Genomic DNA, 20,579 nt, shown 5'->3' with positions numbered 1-20,579 from the left:
AAATAGGACCGAGAGTGTGACTCAGTGGTGGAGTGTCCCTGAATTCAATCCCCAGTACCCCCTGCAAAAAAAAAAAAATGAAAAAAGAAAAGAAAATGGAAGAAAATTCTCCTTAAAATAATTAGTCAGATACAAACAAGAGTTTTGACATATTAAGTGCTTCAGGCTGAACAGAGGTCCAGGGTAAAAGAGAAAATTCACCAATGGATAATAAAGCAGGAAAAAAACAAAACTGTCATTAGTGAAAAAGGAAGTGAATAATCAGGACAGGACTCAATCCCATCCAGTGCCCTCTACTCCCTCATCTTGCACTAAAAGACAAGTTTTCTAGGTCTTGTAATTTATTTGCAAGATAAATCTAGGAAAGTTAGTGTTTCATTCTGAAATCACAGGTTCCAAGCTGTGGGCTCTAGACATCCCCCACTACAAACAACAAATTTATAGCAAATATTATCAGGATTAATATGTACATTAAACATGGATTGCAAAATAATTTTCAAATTAATTTCCACTTGTTTTGTCAACTCATGTGAGTAAAAAGACACGTTATGACTAAGATTTTTGTGTTGAAATAATTTTATTTCAACAAATATTTATTGACTGTTTTTTGTACACTATGCTCTGTTTGTCACTTTGCATAAGTTGTAGTTTTAGTTCACATACATTTTTCGTGAGGTATAAGTCAACAATAGTTCATGAGAGAAAAGTGAAGGTCATAGAAGTTAAGCAGCTTGCTCAGCTGACATGCTTGTAAATTCAGTAACAAGATCTGCACTAATGATTACCTCATTCCATGTTTTTTACTATTTATACATATCTTTCTATACCATTTAAAATTTAAAAAAAATAACTAGAAAGCCCTAGAACACATTTCTGTTGGTTGAGTGATGTACCCTCAGGCTGTGGAGTTTAAAATCCACAGTAAGTTAATGAGGACATGTTGAAATTCAGAAAGCCATGGGTTATGCAAATGAAAATATTCAGTTGACAGTGAAGACAGAGGAAGGTTTATTTAAAAGTAAGAATTCCCGGGCAGGACTGAAGAACTGGTTTTGGTAATAATTATTTTAAAATAGTAACTCAAATTTTGATATTGGGTGAGTTCATGTTAAAAACAATTTGAGATATTGGTAAATTTAATGACCTTTATAATGTAGAATGACACCAACCTCCAGCCAAAGGGTAATTTCCACATGACTGATCTAAAGAGAAACTATGAATTCTAATTGTCCCTGCATTTAGGAACTTAATTTGTTTGAAAATCATCTTTGTCAGAAGCCATAGTTGAAAAATCCTGTATTGGGGTTTAGGAGTGTGCATGCATATGCATGTGTGTGTATATCTGTGCACGTGCATTAGTGTTATGAAAGGAGAAGATCAAATAAATCTATGATGAACTCATATTCCTATGGTCTATTAAATATAAGACCCTCATTGTGCCTGATGTGTCAGTTGTGGGACACCAATGTGAGCACTGGGCTTTATTATTTCTCAGGAAACAAAAAGGAAGTGGACACAAAAACAGAAAAAGAAGCAGCTATATTTTCTCTATCCATTCATCTGTTGAAAGACACCTAGGTTGATTCCAGAGTTTAGCTTTTGTGAGTTAAGATGCTATAAACATTGGTGTGGCTGTGTCACTGTAGCATGCTGATTTTAAGTCCTTTGGGTATAATGAAAAATTATACTCCATTTATGTATGATTCATCAAAATGCATTCTACTGTCATATATAACTTATTAGAACAAGTAAAAAATGAAAAAAGAAGATACTTAGTGAAATTAGAAATGGAAGATATTTTTATATATCAAAAGCACTAGTAGTCAAATTAAAACTGAGAAAATAAGCCAAGCATGGTGGCATACACCTATACACCAATGTCATCTGAAGGTTGAAAAGAAATAAGTACTTTGACCAGGAGTTCCAGGCCAGCTTGGTCAACACAGAAAGACCCTTTCTTAAAAAATAAACAAATAGCAAACTGCATACCTAAAGGACTTAAAATCAGCATACTGCAGTGATGCAGCCATGTCAATGTTAATAGCAGCTCAACTAACAATAGTTGAATGATGGAACCTACCTAGGGGCCCTTTAACAGAGGAATGGATAAAGAAAATGTGGTATGTATGCAATGGAATACTACTCAGCCTTAAAGAAGAATGAAATGTATTAATTAAGTTGATGTAAATGAAACAAGTGAAAAGACAATCATCAACTTTGTAATACAGATCAAATCGTTTTATTCTAAAAACCAACTTCTATCTCTTTGCTCTTCAGTCTCTGAAAATATGTTGTATCTTTATTATATTTAAAATAAAACTTTCAATTTTGTTTGCAACATCTATTATCTTATCCTTCTATTTCTTGAGTCCCACAGTTTTGTTATTATAATGTCAATTATAATGTCAATGGTATTATAATGTCAATCACTTAAATAGCTAAATACATCAAGATTTTTCACTAGCACATTTAGAAAACTCATAAATAGTGTGCTGTTTATCTTAATAGCCACAGTAAACAATAGAGAAAAACAAATTTAGAATATAACAAGTAAAGTCTCTGATTAAAGAGAATGTAACTTTTCAAACCCCAACTTGTGGTGAAATTAAATGTGAAGCTCTGATACAATGAATCCATCCCTTGACCCTAAAATGTTCATGAAGAAGCCCAATACTTTCTTGGAAATCTGTTATAGAGGAAATTAAATACCAAGAACTCTACATTATTAGGGGGTGCTCACAAGTTTGAAAAGTTGGGCTTTTATAAATGTCTTTCTTCTTACCAAACCCATATTCAGACAGTGTTGTGAGATGAAGCTCACAGGCAGCAAAACCAGAAATGAACTCTCAGAAAAACTATAAGCCAGAATTAAGATTTCAGGGAAGCTCCTGTCTATGAATCAGGAGCGTAACTCATCAGTAAGAAAATCAAATGTAATATTATAGCTCAAAGGCATAGTCAGGAAGGTGGAAAATAAAAAGACTCCAAAAAGTCTATTGGAACAAGATTACCTGAATACTCTACCTAACTCTGACACACACAAAGTGACTTAAAATTAATATGGTTTCTTAACAAAAAAAATTAAGAACCAGTGATATTCAGATGAGATTGTATTTCATATCTGTACTTATTCATCAAATCACAACTGAATAAGTGTAAGACTTTGTCCTCAATTCATCCTTGCTTTAGGATGCAGTTTTAACATGCCACAGCTTTCTCATGGCATTTTTCACCTCTGCATTCCTCAGTGTGTAAATGAGTGGGTTGAGGAAGGGTGTTCCAATGGTATAAAATGGAATAAAAAAGATGATACTAGAGAATTCACAGTGTCTGTCATCTAGAAAAATTAAGAACCCCCAATTCCAATGTAAGTACACTTGACTCTTACAATATTCAGAAATGAACATGTTTAATATCTGTACTTTTCAATCAAATCATAACTGATTAAGTTTAAAAATTGGTCCTCAATACATCCTTGCTCAGGATGCAGTTTTAACATGCCACAGCTTTCTCATGGCATTTTTCACCTCTGCATTCCTCAGTGTGTAGATGAGTAGGTTGAGGAAGGGTATTCCAATGGTATAAAGTATTGCCACCAGCTTGTCCATGGGGAATGTGGTTGGGGGGCGTGTATATATGAATACACAGGGACCAAAGAACAAGACCACTACAATGATGTGAGACATGCAAGTGGAGAGGGCTTTTTTCCTCCCTTCCACATTGTGGTTTCTCAGTGAATTCAGGATGACAATGTATGAGATCATCAAAATCATGAAGCTGCTGGAGCAAATTGCCCCACTGTTAGATACCAAGAGCAGATTGATCATGTAAGTGTCCATGCAGGCGAGTTTCAACAAGGGCTGCAGATCACAGCAGTAATGGTCAATCAATTTGGGTCCACAGAAGGGCAATCTCAAGGCCAGGATAATCTGAGCAGTGGAATGTATAAAAGACCCTATCCAGGCAAGAATAATCAAGATGAGACAGACCTGCTTCCTCATGATCCTTGGGTAATGCAAAGACTCACAAATGACCACATAGTGATCAGCAGCCATGAGGATGAGGACAAAGATCTCCATGCAGCCAAATAAGTGAAGAGCAAAGACCTGTGTCATGCACTCATTGTAGGATATGACTTTTTTTGTAGAAAGAGCATCCGCAATCAATCTAGGGGCTGTGGATGTGGAAAAGCAGAAATCAGCAAAGGAGAGATAAAACAGAAAGAAGTACATGGGGCTCCCAAGAGACTGTCTGCACTTGATGGTCACAATAATGAGCATATTCCCCACGACAGTCCCCACATAGAAAATTAAAAATATTAAAAATACCATTCTCTGCCTCAGAGGATCCTGTGTCAATCCTACCAATATGAACTCAGTCACGTTGTTTTGGTGCATCATCTCAGTTGATGTGGGGGCATGGCGGGTTGGAAACCCTCAATCTGCAAAGGAGAAAAGAATAAAATGTAAAAGGAGTAAACTTCAGTTTAAATATGTATTCTCAGTCATGAAATGATTGTTATCATTAACAATCCTGTGAAATTTTCTGAATAAAATTGAATTTCTAGAATTCATTTAAGACATTCACCAGATTGCATATGAAATGAAGAAATAGAGATATAATGAAACAGTAAACATTTCTTCAAGCATAGTAAACATGGCTTTAGGGGATTTGATATGAGCAGATAACTCTCCAAGCTGAATGTGTTTCATCAGTGTTCAGCAGGGAGCTATCAGTGCCAGGGTGGTGCATTGGAGACAGAGAGAACACTTGTGCTGCATTGCCTGCAGCAGGTTTCAACCTTTCTCCACCTGGTCTCCCTTTTCAAGTAAGCATACATAGAATTTTGGAGATCCCGGTCATGGTTTTTAAACATTTGACATTGTCTTCCTTAATCCATTATGTTCCCTCACCCTATGTATATATGACACCTATAATAACTTTGAACCAATATATAGGTGTCCTATAAAATTTTATAGGTTTTCTAGGTGTTCTATTTATAGAAATAAAAGACCATAATTGTTTAATAGAATCTGGGCACAATCACACACAGAGAAAAAAGACTGAGAGACAGTGAACATAAAATTACAGTTGTTTGGAGCAATCTGGTCAGTGTTATCCAGTATAGGACATTTTTATATCTTGCCTTGAATAAAAGTTATCTTACAATCTCTAGCTCTTTTCAATTCTATATTCAACCTCTATTATAAAATTATTTTACCCTTTATATCATACTTGTCATTCAAAACTAAATTCTTCACTTTTCATCATTTTTCTGTGTCTTCCAGCAAGTTTTTGTATGAACTAAGGCAACACTGGGACTAATAACAAAGAAGAAGAAGGAGAACAACTCATATTAATCAAAACAATCCTTAAAATTTCAAGTTTACAGGCAGCATCAAGGAATCAGATAATAATCTCTGTTCTGGATATAGTACCAAGGGCCTGTAATGCCAGCAACTTGGGGTGCCTAAGTCAGGAGGATTCAACTTTCAAACCATTCTGGACAATTTCGTAAGATTCTGTTACAAAACTCAAATGCCCTGGGAATGTAGGTACATGGTAGATCGCCATCTCTGGTTGTTTCAGTCATAAATTAAACTCTGAGTGGAATTATTACTAAATGTAACTCTCCAGTATTCTATACCTTGACTTCTAGGAAGATAATATATATACAAAGAGAAAATTAATATTCAGTTTAATTTGCAAAATACTAAACAAACTTTTTATTTGCCTTGTAATACATACATTCAATCCAAATTGTATTTGCAAAATGATAATATATATTTGTAATACATATGTCATATAAAGCATGACTTCTTTAAATATAAATGAATTTCACTGATCAGTAAAATAAAACAAAACCAAATCAAAAACCCGAAAAAAAACAAACAAACAAAAAAAACAAAAAGGAAGAGAACACAAATAAACAGAAAAAATTTGACATTAAGAGTTCCTCATTTTATTAAAATGATAAATCATAAGGACAGATGTTTGTTTTCATTCACATTTTAATGCATTAAAATTGAAATTCCAGTTGGATATCTATTGCACCTATTTTGGAATGTTAAAACATATTTTGGTAACTGTCTCTTAACAAATGGTGCTGAAAAATGTGTGAGAAACAGTCAGTTCCACCTACCTTTCATGGGGGTTCAAGTGCTTGCAAGTTCTCAGAAAGTGATCTCAAAGTCTAACTCTCACAACTACATCTAGACATGGATGCAGAGCTTCTTTTCCAACAGTCAAGGTCACTCTGACACATTGAAACCTGGAGCCTTTTCAATGACTGCAAAACATAGGAAGAAACTTAAACTCATCTAAAAGTCAATGAATTAAAGATAGCATTTTAATGAAAACATGAATTCATATTAAGTATATATTATACACACACATGTAGACACACTCGTTTCTAAAATATGTTGTAAAATGAAATTTGCAATTTCAATACTGTATTATCGGATGACACAATTTTCATTAATAGGAAAATAAACATTACACACATATGCATAATTATATAAATATATTTGGATTAGAATCATATTTATAGCCTCTAAGGGAATACTACTTTCTTGGCATTTAAGGTGTGAGGAAGACCTACTTTAAAACTACTATGCATTCTGGCAATACTTGAAAATGTGTTATAATCATGCTGCAGTAGAAATAAAAATGTAAAACTTTACCCAAGAGATTGTTTTTCACCTGACATATCATGAAGCCATCACAACTATCTTCTGTTGTACACAGGAGGTGCAGAGGTGATTTTAGGGTAGCACTGAGCTCCAGAAGCCCAACTAAGCTGGTGAGTCTGCTGCAGGAGTAGTTGTGAAACTCTGAGCTCTTTAAGAGTATCATAAGCCCCCTAGCTGCCTTCATGTAAATGTTTACAAGTTTCATGAGATGTTTTCCATGTATACTTATTCATGAGAGTCCTTTAGCCAACAAAAATGAAAAAAATTCTTTTCCTTTTTTGAAGTAAATGCTATAAAATTATGTATATGTATATCAATAACTCTATTTTCTATTTTGATCCATATCTGTAGGAGTAGAAAGATTTAGACAGGTAAATATGCTGACACTGTCGTATAGAATTATATATCTATGTTGGATCTTGGTTCAACTTTTAAAACTTTTTGTCCCTGGCTTTAATATGTATATTTTCTACTGATTTTTCTTCAAATGTACTGATCCTGTCTTCTTCATTGCCCAATTCTTCACAATACCATCCAAAGATTATTCATTTCAGACTTTTTATCTCTTCTTCTTCAAGTGTTTAGTGCCATGTTTCCTAGTCAGCAGTGTTTCAGAAATGCTCCACAGGTATCAATCTGTTATATCATTATTTTTATTCAATTTGTTTTAAAAATGTTTCTCTTGAGATTTCCTTTTTCATAAAAGGAATATTTAGTTAGGAATATATTTACTACCATTTGTTTAAAAACAAAGGGAAAAGGCAGATCACACAATGAATTTTTACTCAGTCTTAAAGAAGTGTGTAATTATAATATGGCTTTTGTGAGTAAATAGGTAGAAGAGGAGAAATATCATGCTAAGTGAAATAAGCTGGACTCAAAAAGTCAAGAGTAAAATGTTTTACCTTATATGGGGAAGTTAGAGCAGAATAAGATGAACAAAGGTGGAATCCCAAGAAAATAGATGGGAGAAAAATGGAGTAATATAATCAATGGATTCAGGGGCTAGGAGGAGGGATTGGAAAATAAAAAGAGGAACTACAGAATGAAATTGACCAAATTGTGCTATGAACATAATGAATGCTACAGTGATTTCCACCTTCATGTATGTCTATGAAACACAATTTTTTAAAAATAATAAGTGAATAGAAGGAAGACCAGTTATAATAGAGGTAGGGGAATGGGGAATAGGAAAGAGGGAAGGAAGAGGGAAGCACTGGGGACTGAAATGGAGCAAAACTCTTTCATGCATGTATGATTATATCAAAATGGTCCCCACTGAAATATAAAACTATAATGCACTCATATAAATAAATAAATAAATAAATAATAACATAGAAAACATAAAAAAGAACATAGATATTAAATTTTCTTACCATAGCTATAGAACCATAGAATTTGGATTAATTCAATCTAACTTTGCATTCAACTTTCAAATATGGATAATTATTAAAATTATTATTGTACCAATAGGTCAATAAAATCAGTGATCCCCAAGATTCTAACTTGTAACCAAGTTATTTGTTGCCGGGGAATAAATAGCATTACTGGAATGCATGACTGTGAAATGAGCAAAAAAATTGGGAAAAAATAAAATAGTAAACATTGCTTATGTTTATTTCCACTGTGCATGGAACAAATTAATATATCAAGTAAAAAAGATATCAAAACAATCAGTAGGGACTGGGGTCATGGCTCAGTCATAGAGCATTTGCCTAGAATGTGTGAAGTTGTGGGTTCTATATTCAGCACCACACAAAAATTAATAAATAAAAACAGAGGTATTGTGTTCATCTACAACTAAAAAATTTTAAAAAGCAATCAGAAGAATGCTATAAAATGTTTATTATTCCATTTTCTATATCTATTTAGTATTCACAGTGTAAACTCAGCTTCACCTGTACACAATGATATTCAATTATTTTCAACTTCTGTACCATATACAAATCTACAAATTTAAGTTTCCTCAAAAATTTAAGAAAATTTAACTTCATAAAATCTAATTATATGGTATGAAATCTGGTTAGGATTAAACCTCTTAAGAATTTAATGGAAAACAATTTATGAAGAGATTATTGGGTGGTTTAGTTTCTTTATTATTTTTTTGCACCAAAAATTGTACATTTTGACCTGAGAAATATTTTTAGTTTATGAGATCAGACACAAAGAAAATTCTAGTTTAAGTAAATAGTTGGAACATCTAGTAAACAATAGAAGGAGGAAAGGGGAATTTCAACATTTAATAACTGCTGGGAGGCCTTGAAAGTTGTTATTCTGAATATTTGAATTGTTCTAGCAATTCAGTATGCAGTTTTAAAATCCAGTGTTTTACTGGGGCTCATGTCAATGTATTCCCAATGTTTATCGAACTTCACTCAGTATAACCTTTTATCAATACAGAGGAGACAGCAGGTGATTTAACCCATGTCCACACACATATAGAAGGATTCGCTTTAAGAGTGTGTGAAGTTGCTGCACTCACACTCAAATCTGAATTTAACCGTAGAAGTATAACTTGTTATGCTGCAAATGTTTTTAGCTTTGATTCAGTGTCATTTGTCACTTTGATGGCTCATACTTTTGGTACATTATATAACATTATTTGCATACATAAGATTGCAAACATCTTACTCTTTCTTATAAAGTATGCATCTGTATGTAAATCCATTTTTAATTAAAGTTTTACTAAATATGACATATAATAGGAAATTTTTCTGTTTGTAATTTTTGTTGTTGCCATTTTGCTTTTATGTTATTGATCCATCAAGACTTGGAAGGACTTTCTTTTCCTGAATTGCTTATAAACTTGAGCATTTATCATTGTTCTAATTTTGGATTTTTTAGTCTGTTCCTGATATGTATATATATATATATTGCATGTGTGTTTAAAAAAATAACCTTTATTTTATATTTATTTTTATGTGCTGCTGATGATTGAACTTGTGCCTCACCCATGCTAGGCAAATGTTCTACCACTGAGCTACAAACAGTCCAGTCAGTTTCGTTTTTATTTGGGTATTGTTGTGAAAACAGCACAGCTCTTTGACCATAGAAGTTTCACATTATACCTTGAAATAAGGTAGTATTATTCTCCTTGTTCTTCTTTCAAATTCTAGGAGGTTAATATAATTCTTTTGTTATTTCCATATAAATAAAAGAATTGGGAAAATTCTAAAAACAGCTCATTGCAGGAGAAAAATTTCATCAATGATATGTAGATATAGAATTACCAAAGATAAAATCACACTTTGAGCAGAAACAACATAAAAATGAGAATATGGTTTACATATTTATCACGGCAGAGGTCATTTGTAGTAAATTTCAAACAATAGAAGAGTAAATTAATTTCAAGTGGGAAAAATAAATATTATTATTTAAGCAAGATAAGATATATCTACAAAAAATATGTGCAAGTGTCCATCACAGCTGGTTTTAGCCTCCAGTTTTCCCTTGCCCCATCAAAGACTGCTAACATGCATCAATTCTAGTTATACTTGAAAATCCTGTGACTTCTGTCATGAACATGTACAATACAAGTGGACCTCAGCTGAGTTAAGGTATCCTCTGTAATACAATAAAATAATGATAATATTTCAATTACCATTCAATTCCTGTAAAACTGAACAAAATAACTTAAATTATACATTTACATCAACAAAACTTTCTTAAATACTGTGTATATTGTCATGCCATGAGAAATACATTTTTATCAATTAGTTTTATATATTTACTTTGCAAATAATTTTGCAGACATGGGAGATCATGTTACAAATTATCATGTGAAGAAAAGTGACTCCTAGAAAGATCATGGTGCCTGTGGGTATTCAAGATAGTGGGCTAGAGAAAGGCTGCATTCCTAGTTGCTCTGTGGTTCAGGATTCAAGCAGCAGGAGCACTGCTTCTCTGTGAGGTGAGTGAAGGTGAGATTTCACTAAAACTCAAAATTTTACAGTCAGTGTGTAGTAGGGACTCAGAAATTTGGGTATATTGAACAAAGAAGAAAGAGGACATCAGAGTTAAGCTGGTTGTGGCACTTCTTGAGCACAGAGGAAGGGGAATGCAGAGAGACACTACGGAAAGAATAGTATGGAAAATCTGAGATTAGAAAAGCAGTCTGCCCTTAGCTGATCCAGAGGCTGCACTGTGCACTGGTGCTTAAAATGTGCCCTGTATTTCCCAACTGGCTGCAGAGAGATGAGGCAAAGCCATGTTGAGGTGGCCATGCTGCAGCTGCTGCTGAGGGAGCCTGAAAATCTCAGGAAACATGGCTAAACTATCCAGACAAGTACCGTTCAAGTAGCCTGGGGTGTGCCTAGCAGAATTGGAGTGAAACTGGCACAGAGAATGTTTTACTCAGGGGAATTAAAGTTGGAAAAGTGAAGGGGAGTCCAGCTCTTTTCCTTTTGAGACTGGCAGTTCTCAAAACCAGCTGCCAGTGGGCCAGAAGTCTGAACAGGTAGGTGTGAATACACAGAGGACTAAGCATGGGTAGTCTGGAAAGGTTGTGTTAATGCAGAGGGGGTGATGGATTGGCTCCCCTACGCCACGACCAAAATCCTTGGGAGGATTATGAGATCCACACTCCCAGCAGAGATCAGAAACTACCGCGTCCTAAGGATGTGTTGATCTAAATTCCCCAGAGCAGATGCCACCCAAAAAATCCCTGAGGTCTGATTAGATCTAAGACTCAAGTGCCAGAACCCGACTCATAGATATCTGTAGCAGTCCCACCCTGGGAGTGCATTGATCTTGTTTGTGCAGACAAAACTCCAACTGACAGTACTTCCCATCCCATCCTGACTCATCCTAGGGAGAAGAGAAGCTGAGAATTATTTGAACCAGCATCAGTCTTAGGTCACTCAAACTTGCAGCTTGGTGAATAACACAAAAAGAGGAAGGAGTTAAGGACTCCCAGCTTTGGTCCCACTCTGAGTACATAGCCCAAGAAGAAATGTAATGAAAGACAGTCAGCATAGACAGTGACCGTCTATTTTTGATGAATATTTTGACCACTTCAATGGAAATGATTCTTTAATTTTTCTTTAAGAATTTTTCTTTCCTTTTTTTGTTTTCATTTCCTCATTTTTTTTTTGTTCTATTTCTTAGGTGGGTTTGCTGTCCTGTGCTGATTGGTTCATGGATGTATATATACACATGCACATTTTTTCCCTCATTTTTAGCATCTTTAAAATTATATTTTTCCTTACCTTGTCTTTTGAAGGTTAGGGTATTGGATGAGTATATTTTGGTTTGGTTTTCTGTTGTTTTTCATTGGCCTGTTTTTCTCTCTCTTTTTTCCCTCTCTTTCTTCTTCTGCTACCAGCCAAATTCTTTTGTTCCTCTCTTTTATTTTCCCTTACTTTGTTACTTATATTTTTCTCTTCCTTCCTTATTACATGCTATTTCTCTTCTGCATGCTCTCAGTTCACTTTTTAAAACGGCAAATTCTTTTCTACCTTCCTATTACCCTTACTTTTCTGGTAATTAAATGTATTATTATAATCTTTTAGCACTAATTGATTTATATATAATTCCTGCCTCTATCATTAATGCCGTTGCAATTATTACTTCTGTGGCTGACATAGTTGACATCTGTTGTTTGCTTTAATGCCAGATATAGTTCATGATTACTTATTGTTTTTGCTGATGGCAGTTGTTGACCCTACCATTTCTGGGTTTTTTTGTTTGTTTGTTTTGCTTTTAGTGTGTGTGTGTGTGTGTGAGTGTGTGTGTGTACGTGTAGCAATTAATATTGTAAGTCATAGTAGGAACCATGTATTTAGTTTAATGCTGTATATTCTTTGTACTTATTGTTGCTATTGTTTGTTTCCCCCTAAATGTTAAGGTGCAAGGAAACCACAAAGATTCTACAAGTTCACAGGTTAGAAACTCTGATGCTGAAAAAAACTCAACCAAAAGGGAGCAAACCTTGCTCTACACACAAAGTAATGACACTCAATCTTCAACTATACTTTAATACAAATAATAGAAGAGACAAAAACCCAAACTACTGACTAGATCACAGGTAGAAAGAGCTAGGGTTGGGACTGCAAGTTCCACCTACAGACATCATTGCTATACCAAACAGAAAGAAATAACACAAAGGTTGGGGAAACAACAGCTTTCAGAGGGTCTCAATACAGAACATTCTGTGACACTTGGCAAGTGAATTCTGTACACCACAAAGGTTGACTGAATTCATTATGTAGTTCAGAATATAAGTGAAATATTCAATATGGAAATAGAAATATTGAAAAAGAACCAAACAGAAATTTTGGAAAAAAACATATACAATAAATCAAACAAAAATGCTCACTTGAAAGCCTCTGTAATAGAGTAGACAACACTGACGACTAGATTCTCAGAGCTGGAAGACAAACTAACCAGTTATGAATACTCAGGCAGTATTTACAATAATAATCAGTAACCAATATCTGCATGTACAAGAAATCTGGGACAAAATGAAAATACAAAATTTAAGAATCTTTGGAATTGGGAAGAACTATGAAATATTGGCTAATGCAATGGATAAACTCTTCAGGGAAATAATAACAGAAAATTTTCCAGACCATCAGAATGATATGGACATCCAGATATAGGAGGAATTCAAAAATCTCAAATAGACAAGATAAAAGAAGAAAGTCTCCATGACCCATTATACTTAAAATGCCTAATGGATCCAGTAAGAATAGAATTTTAAAAGCCTCAAGAGAAGAACATCAGGGTACATTTAGAGGCAATCCAAACAGAATCACTCCTGATTTCTCTGCACAAACTCTACATGCCAGGAGGGCTTAGAACACTGTGTCCCAAATACTGAAAGACAATAATTGTCAACTAAAACTGTTGTATCAAGCAAAACTATCATTCCAAATGGAAGATGAGATAAAAACCTTCCAAGATAAGCAGAAATTTAAAAATAATTATAACTACTATTAAATTTTGCATTACAAAACTTACTTAAAGACACACTGAACACATAAGAAATATAAAACAATCCTCAGAGCTCACAAAAGAACTAATCTCATTTAAAGAGTAACTAAGCAAATGAGAAACCAGAACAAATTAGCCCAATAAATAAATCAAGATGGAAGGAATTTAAAAAAAACTCTCTACATTAATATGAAATGTAAAATGACCTCATCTCTACAATTGGAAGACATAGGCCCAACAAAAGAAGACCCAACTATATGTTGTTTGCAAGAGACTCACCTTACAGTAAAGACAGCTACAGGTTGAAAAAGAAATGATGGAAATTGAAATACCATGTAAGTGGAGCCTGAAAATAATTAGGAACAGCTACTCTTAGGTTTGAAAAAGCAGATTTCACACCAGATTTATCAGTAGAGACAAAAAAGGTCACTTTATAATGACAAAGAAACAATGCAACAAGAAGATCTAATGATAATAAATATTTATGCCCTAAAAGAGATACTACTCAAATTGAAGATCCAGATACAATGCAGTAGAAAAATTATAGGTTATTTCAACACAATTCTTTAACTATTAAATAGGTCATTGAGACATAAACTCAGTAAAGCCTCTTGAACTGAAAAATATTGTAAGTCAAATGGACCAAATAGACATCTATAAAATATTCCATCAAACAACAGCTAAATATAGTTTCTTCTCAGTGACTCATGGAATTTTCTCCAAAGTAGGCCATATTTTAGGCCACAAAGTAACTCTTAGCAAATTCAAAAAAAAAATAAGATATGTACGTATATTACATATATATGTATATTTGTATATAATTTCTTGCCTCTTCACAGATCATAACAGAATGAAATTAGAAATCAACATGATCAAAACCAACAAACTGTATAATATAAAAGGAGATTGAACAATATATTTGAATGATGAATGGATGACAGAGGAAATTAAGGGAGAAATTTTTAAAATCCTTAAATGAGAATAGTGATATTACATACCAGTTTCTCTGGGACACTATGAAGATAGTTCTAAGAGGAAATTTCATAGCTATGAGTCCCTGAATAAGAAAATCAGAAAAATCCTAAATAAACCACCAAATGATGCATCTCAATGCCTTTAACAAAGAAGACAACTTTAGATTACATAGAGGGAAATGAGAGTAAGGAGGGGTGTGAAAAGTGGTGGACTGAGAAAGATATTATTTCCCTATGTACATGTATGATAACATGAATGGTATGAATCTACATCATGCACAACCATAGAAATGAAAAGATGTACCCCATTTGTGTACAATGAATCAAAATGCAAGGGCTGGTGTTATAGCTCAGTTGGTAGGGTGTTTGCCCAGCATGCACAAGGCCCTGAGTTCAATCCCCAGTTCCATAAAAAAAAAAAAATCCAAAATGAATTCTGTAAAAATAAAACAATAATTTAAAATCCAAAACTACAGAAGGAAGCAAAGAGTTCATTCTTTGATAAGATAAACAAAATTAATAAGGCTTTAGCCAAATTAAACAAAAGAAAAAAGGATATAAATTAAATTAATAAAATTAAAAATGAGAAAGGAGAAATCAACGTAGAAAACCCAGAAATTCAGCAAATCATTAGGGACTATTTTGAAAACTAATACTTCAATAAATTGGAAAATATAGAATAAACAGATATATTCGTAGACAAATATAATCTGTCAAAACTGAATCAAGAGGACATAGAGAACCTAAACAGACTAATAACTTGTAATGAGATACAAGAAGTAAAACAAACAGACAAACAAAAAAAAAACCTTTCAACAAAGAAAAACCTGGGACCTGATGAAATCTCAGCTTAATTCAACCAAAGCTTTAAAGAATTAATGCCAATACTCCTCAAATTAGTCCATGAAATTCAAAGGGATGGAACACTTCCAAATTCCTTCTATGAAGCCAGTATCACACTCAATCCAAAGTCAGACAAGGACACATCAAGTAAAGAAAACTAAAGACAAATATCTCTGTTGAAATCAGATGCAAGATTACTGAATAAAACACTAGCCACTGGTGTTCAGTATTGTATTAAGAATATTATAAGGGGGCTTTTCAAGATGGCGGACTAGAGGGCGGCTGCATTTCATGTTGCTCCAGGACTCAGGATTCAAAAGAGAAGATAGTGAGTGACTTGGGACCAACTCAAAGCCGCCGGGTGAGTCTCTCCCATTGGGGAGACGTCCTGGATGGGGCGGTAGCCCCGGAACGCAGGGAACTTTGTGAAGTAGAGTTGCCCGGTGAGACACCCCTCCCACCACTGGAGTGGTAAACACGGACAGTGGGGAACTTTGCAGAGGAGGCCGTGCAGCACAACGGCTTTGTTTCGAAGCAACCTGCCGGGGCTCCGGCGACTGCCAGAGGAAGAGCTGGGCGGCGAGCTGTTTGGACTCAGCAACCTCCTGAACAACGGGGGGGGGCTGTCCTAAGGAGGTGGGGGTGGGCAGTGAGTTGCTTGATCTCCAAGCGCCCACACAGAACACCGGGTGGCTGCCTGGAGGAAGAGGCGAGCGGCAGGTCACTGGGTCTTGGAGCATATGTACGAGGCTCCAGGTGGCTGCTCAGAGGAGGGGTCGCATAGGAAGGCGATTAGGTGCAAAGCACGGTCTGGGGACCTAGGCGCCTTTTGATGAAAGAGCTACACAGAGACAAGCTGAGGGGCGGAACGAAGGTTCCAGGACTGTGGGCAGCTTCTCTAAGGAGGGGCAACCTAAGGAGACTCGTCTGCGAAGGGCAGGGCTCCCAGGCCCAGGAGGTAGGTCCAGGCCCGTGGGAACATTGCCTGGGAAGGCTGCCCTGCCCAGGCGGTAGTTGTGGACTGAGGGGAACCTCCAGGAGGGGAACTGACCAGTGAGACCTCCCCACCGGGTGAGTCTTCCCTGCCGGATGAGGTTTTCCCACAAGGACGGTAAAACCAGAGACACAGGCACAAACAGGCCTTGCCTCAGCCCGCAGCCTAGTTCCCCTTTGGTTGACCATTGGTCAACAAGTAGAGGCACCTCTGCCCACTAGCAGGAAATATACCCCACCTAAAGGCCACCAACCCTAGAGAGGCAGTTTCCTTGCAGAGCACCGCATTATCAACTTCCTCCAAGACTTCAGGCTACTGAAGGCTAAAAGGGGATATACTAGAAATCTTCAGGGACATTATAAGTCAAAAGAGGAAATCTGCAACATCTCAGCAGTCCACTGATACCTGAACAATATGAGAAAACAAGGGAAGAAAATGCCTCAAACAAATCTAGATGTTACATCAATAAAATACAATGACAGCATGGCAGAAGAAATGACAGAAAGGGAGTTCAGAATGTACATAATTAAAATGAAAGGGAAGCAAAAGATGAAATGAAAGAGCAAATGCAGGCATTGAATGATCACACCAATCGACAGTTAAAAGAGCAAATACAGGAAGCAAAAGATCATTTCAATAAAGAGTTAGAGATATTGAAAAAAAAAAACAAACAGAAATCCTTGAAATGAAGGAAACAATAAACCAAAATAAGAACTCCATAGAAAGCACAACCAATAGGATAGAACACCTGGAAGACAGAACCTCAGATATTGAAGACAAAATATTTAACCTTGAAAACAAAGTTGAACAAACAGAGAAGATGGTAAGAAATCATGAACAGAATCTCCAAGAACTATGGAATATCATGAAAAGGCCAAATTTAAGAATTATTGGGATTGAGGAAGGCTTAGAGAAACAAACCAAAGGAATGAACAATCTATTTGAAGAAATAATATCAGAAAATTTCCCAAATCTGAAGAATGAAATGGAAAATCAAGTTCAAGAGGCTTATAGGACTCCAAATACACAAAATTACAACAGACCCACACCAAGGCACATTATAATGAAAATACCTAACATACAAAATGAAGACAGAATTTTAAAGGTGGTGAGAGAAAAGGACCAAATTACATTCAGGGGGAAACCAACATGGATATCAGCAGATTTTTCAATCCAGATCTTAAAAGCTAGAAGGTCATTGAACAACATTTTTCAAGCCCTGAAAGAAAATGGATGCCAACCAAGAATCTTATACCCAGCAAAACTTACCTTCAGATTTGGCGATAAAATAAAAACCTTCCATGATAAACAATAGCTAAAAGAATTTACAAAAAGAAAGCCAGCATTACAGAACATTCCAGGCAAAATATTCCACGAGGAAGAGATGAAAAACAAAGACACAAATCAGCAAAGGGATGAGCTATCCTAAAGGAACTGTCAAATAAAGGAGGAACAAAGTCGTGTCAAAATTAATTAAATAAATAAAATGAGTCAAATGACCGGGAATACAAATCATATATCAATAATAACCCTGAATATTAATGGCCTGAATTCATCAATCAAAAGACATAGACTGACAGATTGGATTAAAAAAAAAGAACCAACAGTATGTTGCCTACAAGAGACTCACCTCATAGAAAGAGATACCCATAGACTAAAGGTGAAAGAATGGGGAAAAATATACCATGCACATGGACTCAGCAAAAAAGCTGGGGTATCCATCCTCATTTCAGATAATGTGGACTGCAAGCCAAAGTTAGTCAGAAGGGATAAAGAAGGACATTTCATACTGCTTAAGGGAACCATAAATCAGCAAGATATATCAATCATAAATATCTATGCCCCAAACAGTGGCTCATCCATGTATGTCAAACAAATCCTTCTCAATCTCAGAAACCAAATAGACCACAACACAATAACACTAGGTGATTTTAAAACGCCTCTCTCACCACTGGACAGATATTCCAAACAAAAATTGAAAAAAGAAACCATAGAACTCAATAACACAGTCAATAATTTAGAATTAACGGACATTTATAGAATATACCATCCAACGAAGAGTGAATACACTTTCTTCTCAGCAGCACATGAATCCTTCTCTAAAATAGACCATATATTATGCCACAAAGTTAATGGTAGCAAATACAAGAAGATAGAGACACTACCTTGTATTCTATCAGATCATAATGGATTGAAATTAGAAATAAATGAAAGAGTAAAAAACAGAAATTACTCCAACACCTGGAGATTAAACAATATGCTATGATATGATGAATGGATAACAGAAGATATTAGGAAGGAAATTAAAAATTCTTAGACGTAAATGAGAACAAAGAAACATCATATCAAAATCTCTGGGAGACTATGCAAGCAGTACTTAGAGGAAATTTTATTTCATGGAGTGCATTCAATAAAAGAAGTAAAACTCAACAAATAAACGACCTAACACTACTGCTCAAAGCCCTAGAAAAAGAAGAACAGACCAACACCAAAAGTATTAGAAGACAAGAAATAGTTAATCTCAGAGCTGAAATCAATGAAATTGAAACAAAAGAAACAATACAAAAAATTGACAAAATAAATAATTGGTTCTTTGAAAAAATAAACAAAATTGATAAACCCTTGGGCACACTAACAAAGAAAAGACAAGAGAAAACCCAAATCACTAAAATTCGGAATGAACAAGGAAATATCACAACAGACATGATTGAAATACAAAACATAATTAGAAACTATTTTGAAAATCTATACTCCAACAAAATAGAAAATTTCAAGTACATCAACAAGTTTCTAGAGACATATGATTTGCCTAAACTAAATGAGTAGGACATACACAATTTAAATAGACCAATTTCAAGTAATGAAATAGAAGAAGTCATCAAAAGCCTACCAACAAAGAAAAGTCCAGGACCTGATGGGTTCTCAGCCAAGTTCTACAAAACCTTTAAAGAAGAGCTCATTCCAATACTTTTCAAAGTATTCCATGAAATAGAAGAGGAGGGAACCCTTCTAAACTCATTCTATGAAGCCAATATCACCCTGATACCTAAAGCAGACAGAGACACATCAAGGAAAGAAAATTTCAGACCAATATCCTTAATGAACATCGATGCAAAAATTCTCAACAAAATTTTAGCAAATCGCATACAAAAACATATTAAAAAGATAGTGCACCATGATCAAGTGGGTTTCATCCCAGGGATGCAAGTTTGGTTCAACATCAGGAAATCAATAAATGTAATTCACCATATCAATAGACTTAAAGTCAAGAATCACATGATTATTTCAATAGATGCAGAAAAAAGCATTTGATAAAATACAGCACCCCTTCATGCTCAAAACACTAGAAAAAATAGGGATAGTGGGAACATTCCTTAACATTGTAAAGGCCATCTACACTAAGCCAGTGGCTAATATCATTCTAAATGGTTAAAAACTGAAAGCATTCCCCCTAAAATCTGGAAAAAGGCAGGGATGCCCTTTTTCACCACTTCTATTCAATATCGTCCTTGAGACTCTAGCCAGAGCAATTAGACCGACCAAAGAAATTAAAGGGATACAAATAAGAAAAGAAGAACTCAAACTATCCCTATTTGCTGATGATATGATTATATACGTAGAGGAACCAGGAAATTCCACCAGAAAACTTTTAGAACTCATAAGTGAATTCAGTAAAGTAGCGGGATATAAGATCAATGCTCACAAATCTAATGCATTTTTATACATAAGTGATGAATCTTCAGAAAGAGAAGTTAGGAAAACTACCCCATTCACAATAGCTTCGAAAAAAATAAAATACTTGGGAATCAATCTCACAAAAGAGGTGAAAGACCTCTACAATGAGAACTACAAAACACTGAAGAAAGAAATTAAAGAAAACCTTAGAAGATGGAAAGATCTCCCATGTTCTTGGATAGGCAGAATTAATATTTTCAAAATGGCCATACTACCGAAAGTGCTATATAGATTCAATGCAATTCCAATTAAAATCCCAATGACATACCTTACAGAAATAGAACAAGCAATCATGAAATTCATCTGGAAGAATAAGAAACCCAGAATAGCTAAAGCAATCCTTCGCAGAAAAAATGAAGCTGGGGGTATTGCAATACCAGAACTTCAACTATACTACAAAGCAATAGT

The 20,579-nt window shown here is 35.0% G+C and overlaps 2 protein-coding genes across 6 annotated transcripts in view; both read right to left on the bottom strand.

Annotated features, from left to right (window-relative positions):
- Nucleotides 1–20,579, bottom strand: part of Gnal (G protein subunit alpha L) — a 484,329-nt gene that overhangs the window by 283,960 nt on the left and 179,790 nt on the right. The window lies entirely within an intron of this gene.
- Nucleotides 3,480–4,400, bottom strand: LOC124965458 (olfactory receptor 4C11-like). The gene has a single exon (XM_047526395.1). The coding sequence runs from the start codon at nucleotides 4,398–4,400 to the stop codon at nucleotides 3,480–3,482; it is 921 nt and encodes a 306-aa protein (XP_047382351.1).

Source organism: Sciurus carolinensis, chromosome 15, assembly GCF_902686445.1.
Source record: "Sciurus carolinensis chromosome 15, mSciCar1.2, whole genome shotgun sequence".
Taxonomy (NCBI): Eukaryota; Metazoa; Chordata; class Mammalia; order Rodentia; family Sciuridae; genus Sciurus; species Sciurus carolinensis.
Note: the sequence above shows the minus strand (reverse complement) of the source record. Positions and strands in the feature narration are given on the sequence as shown.

What these genes read in the sequence shown, in the direction of transcription:
- LOC124965458 (XM_047526395.1), bottom strand. Translation starts at nt 4,400, where the DNA reads ATGATGCACCAAAACAACGTGACTGAGTTCATATTGGTAGGATTGACA.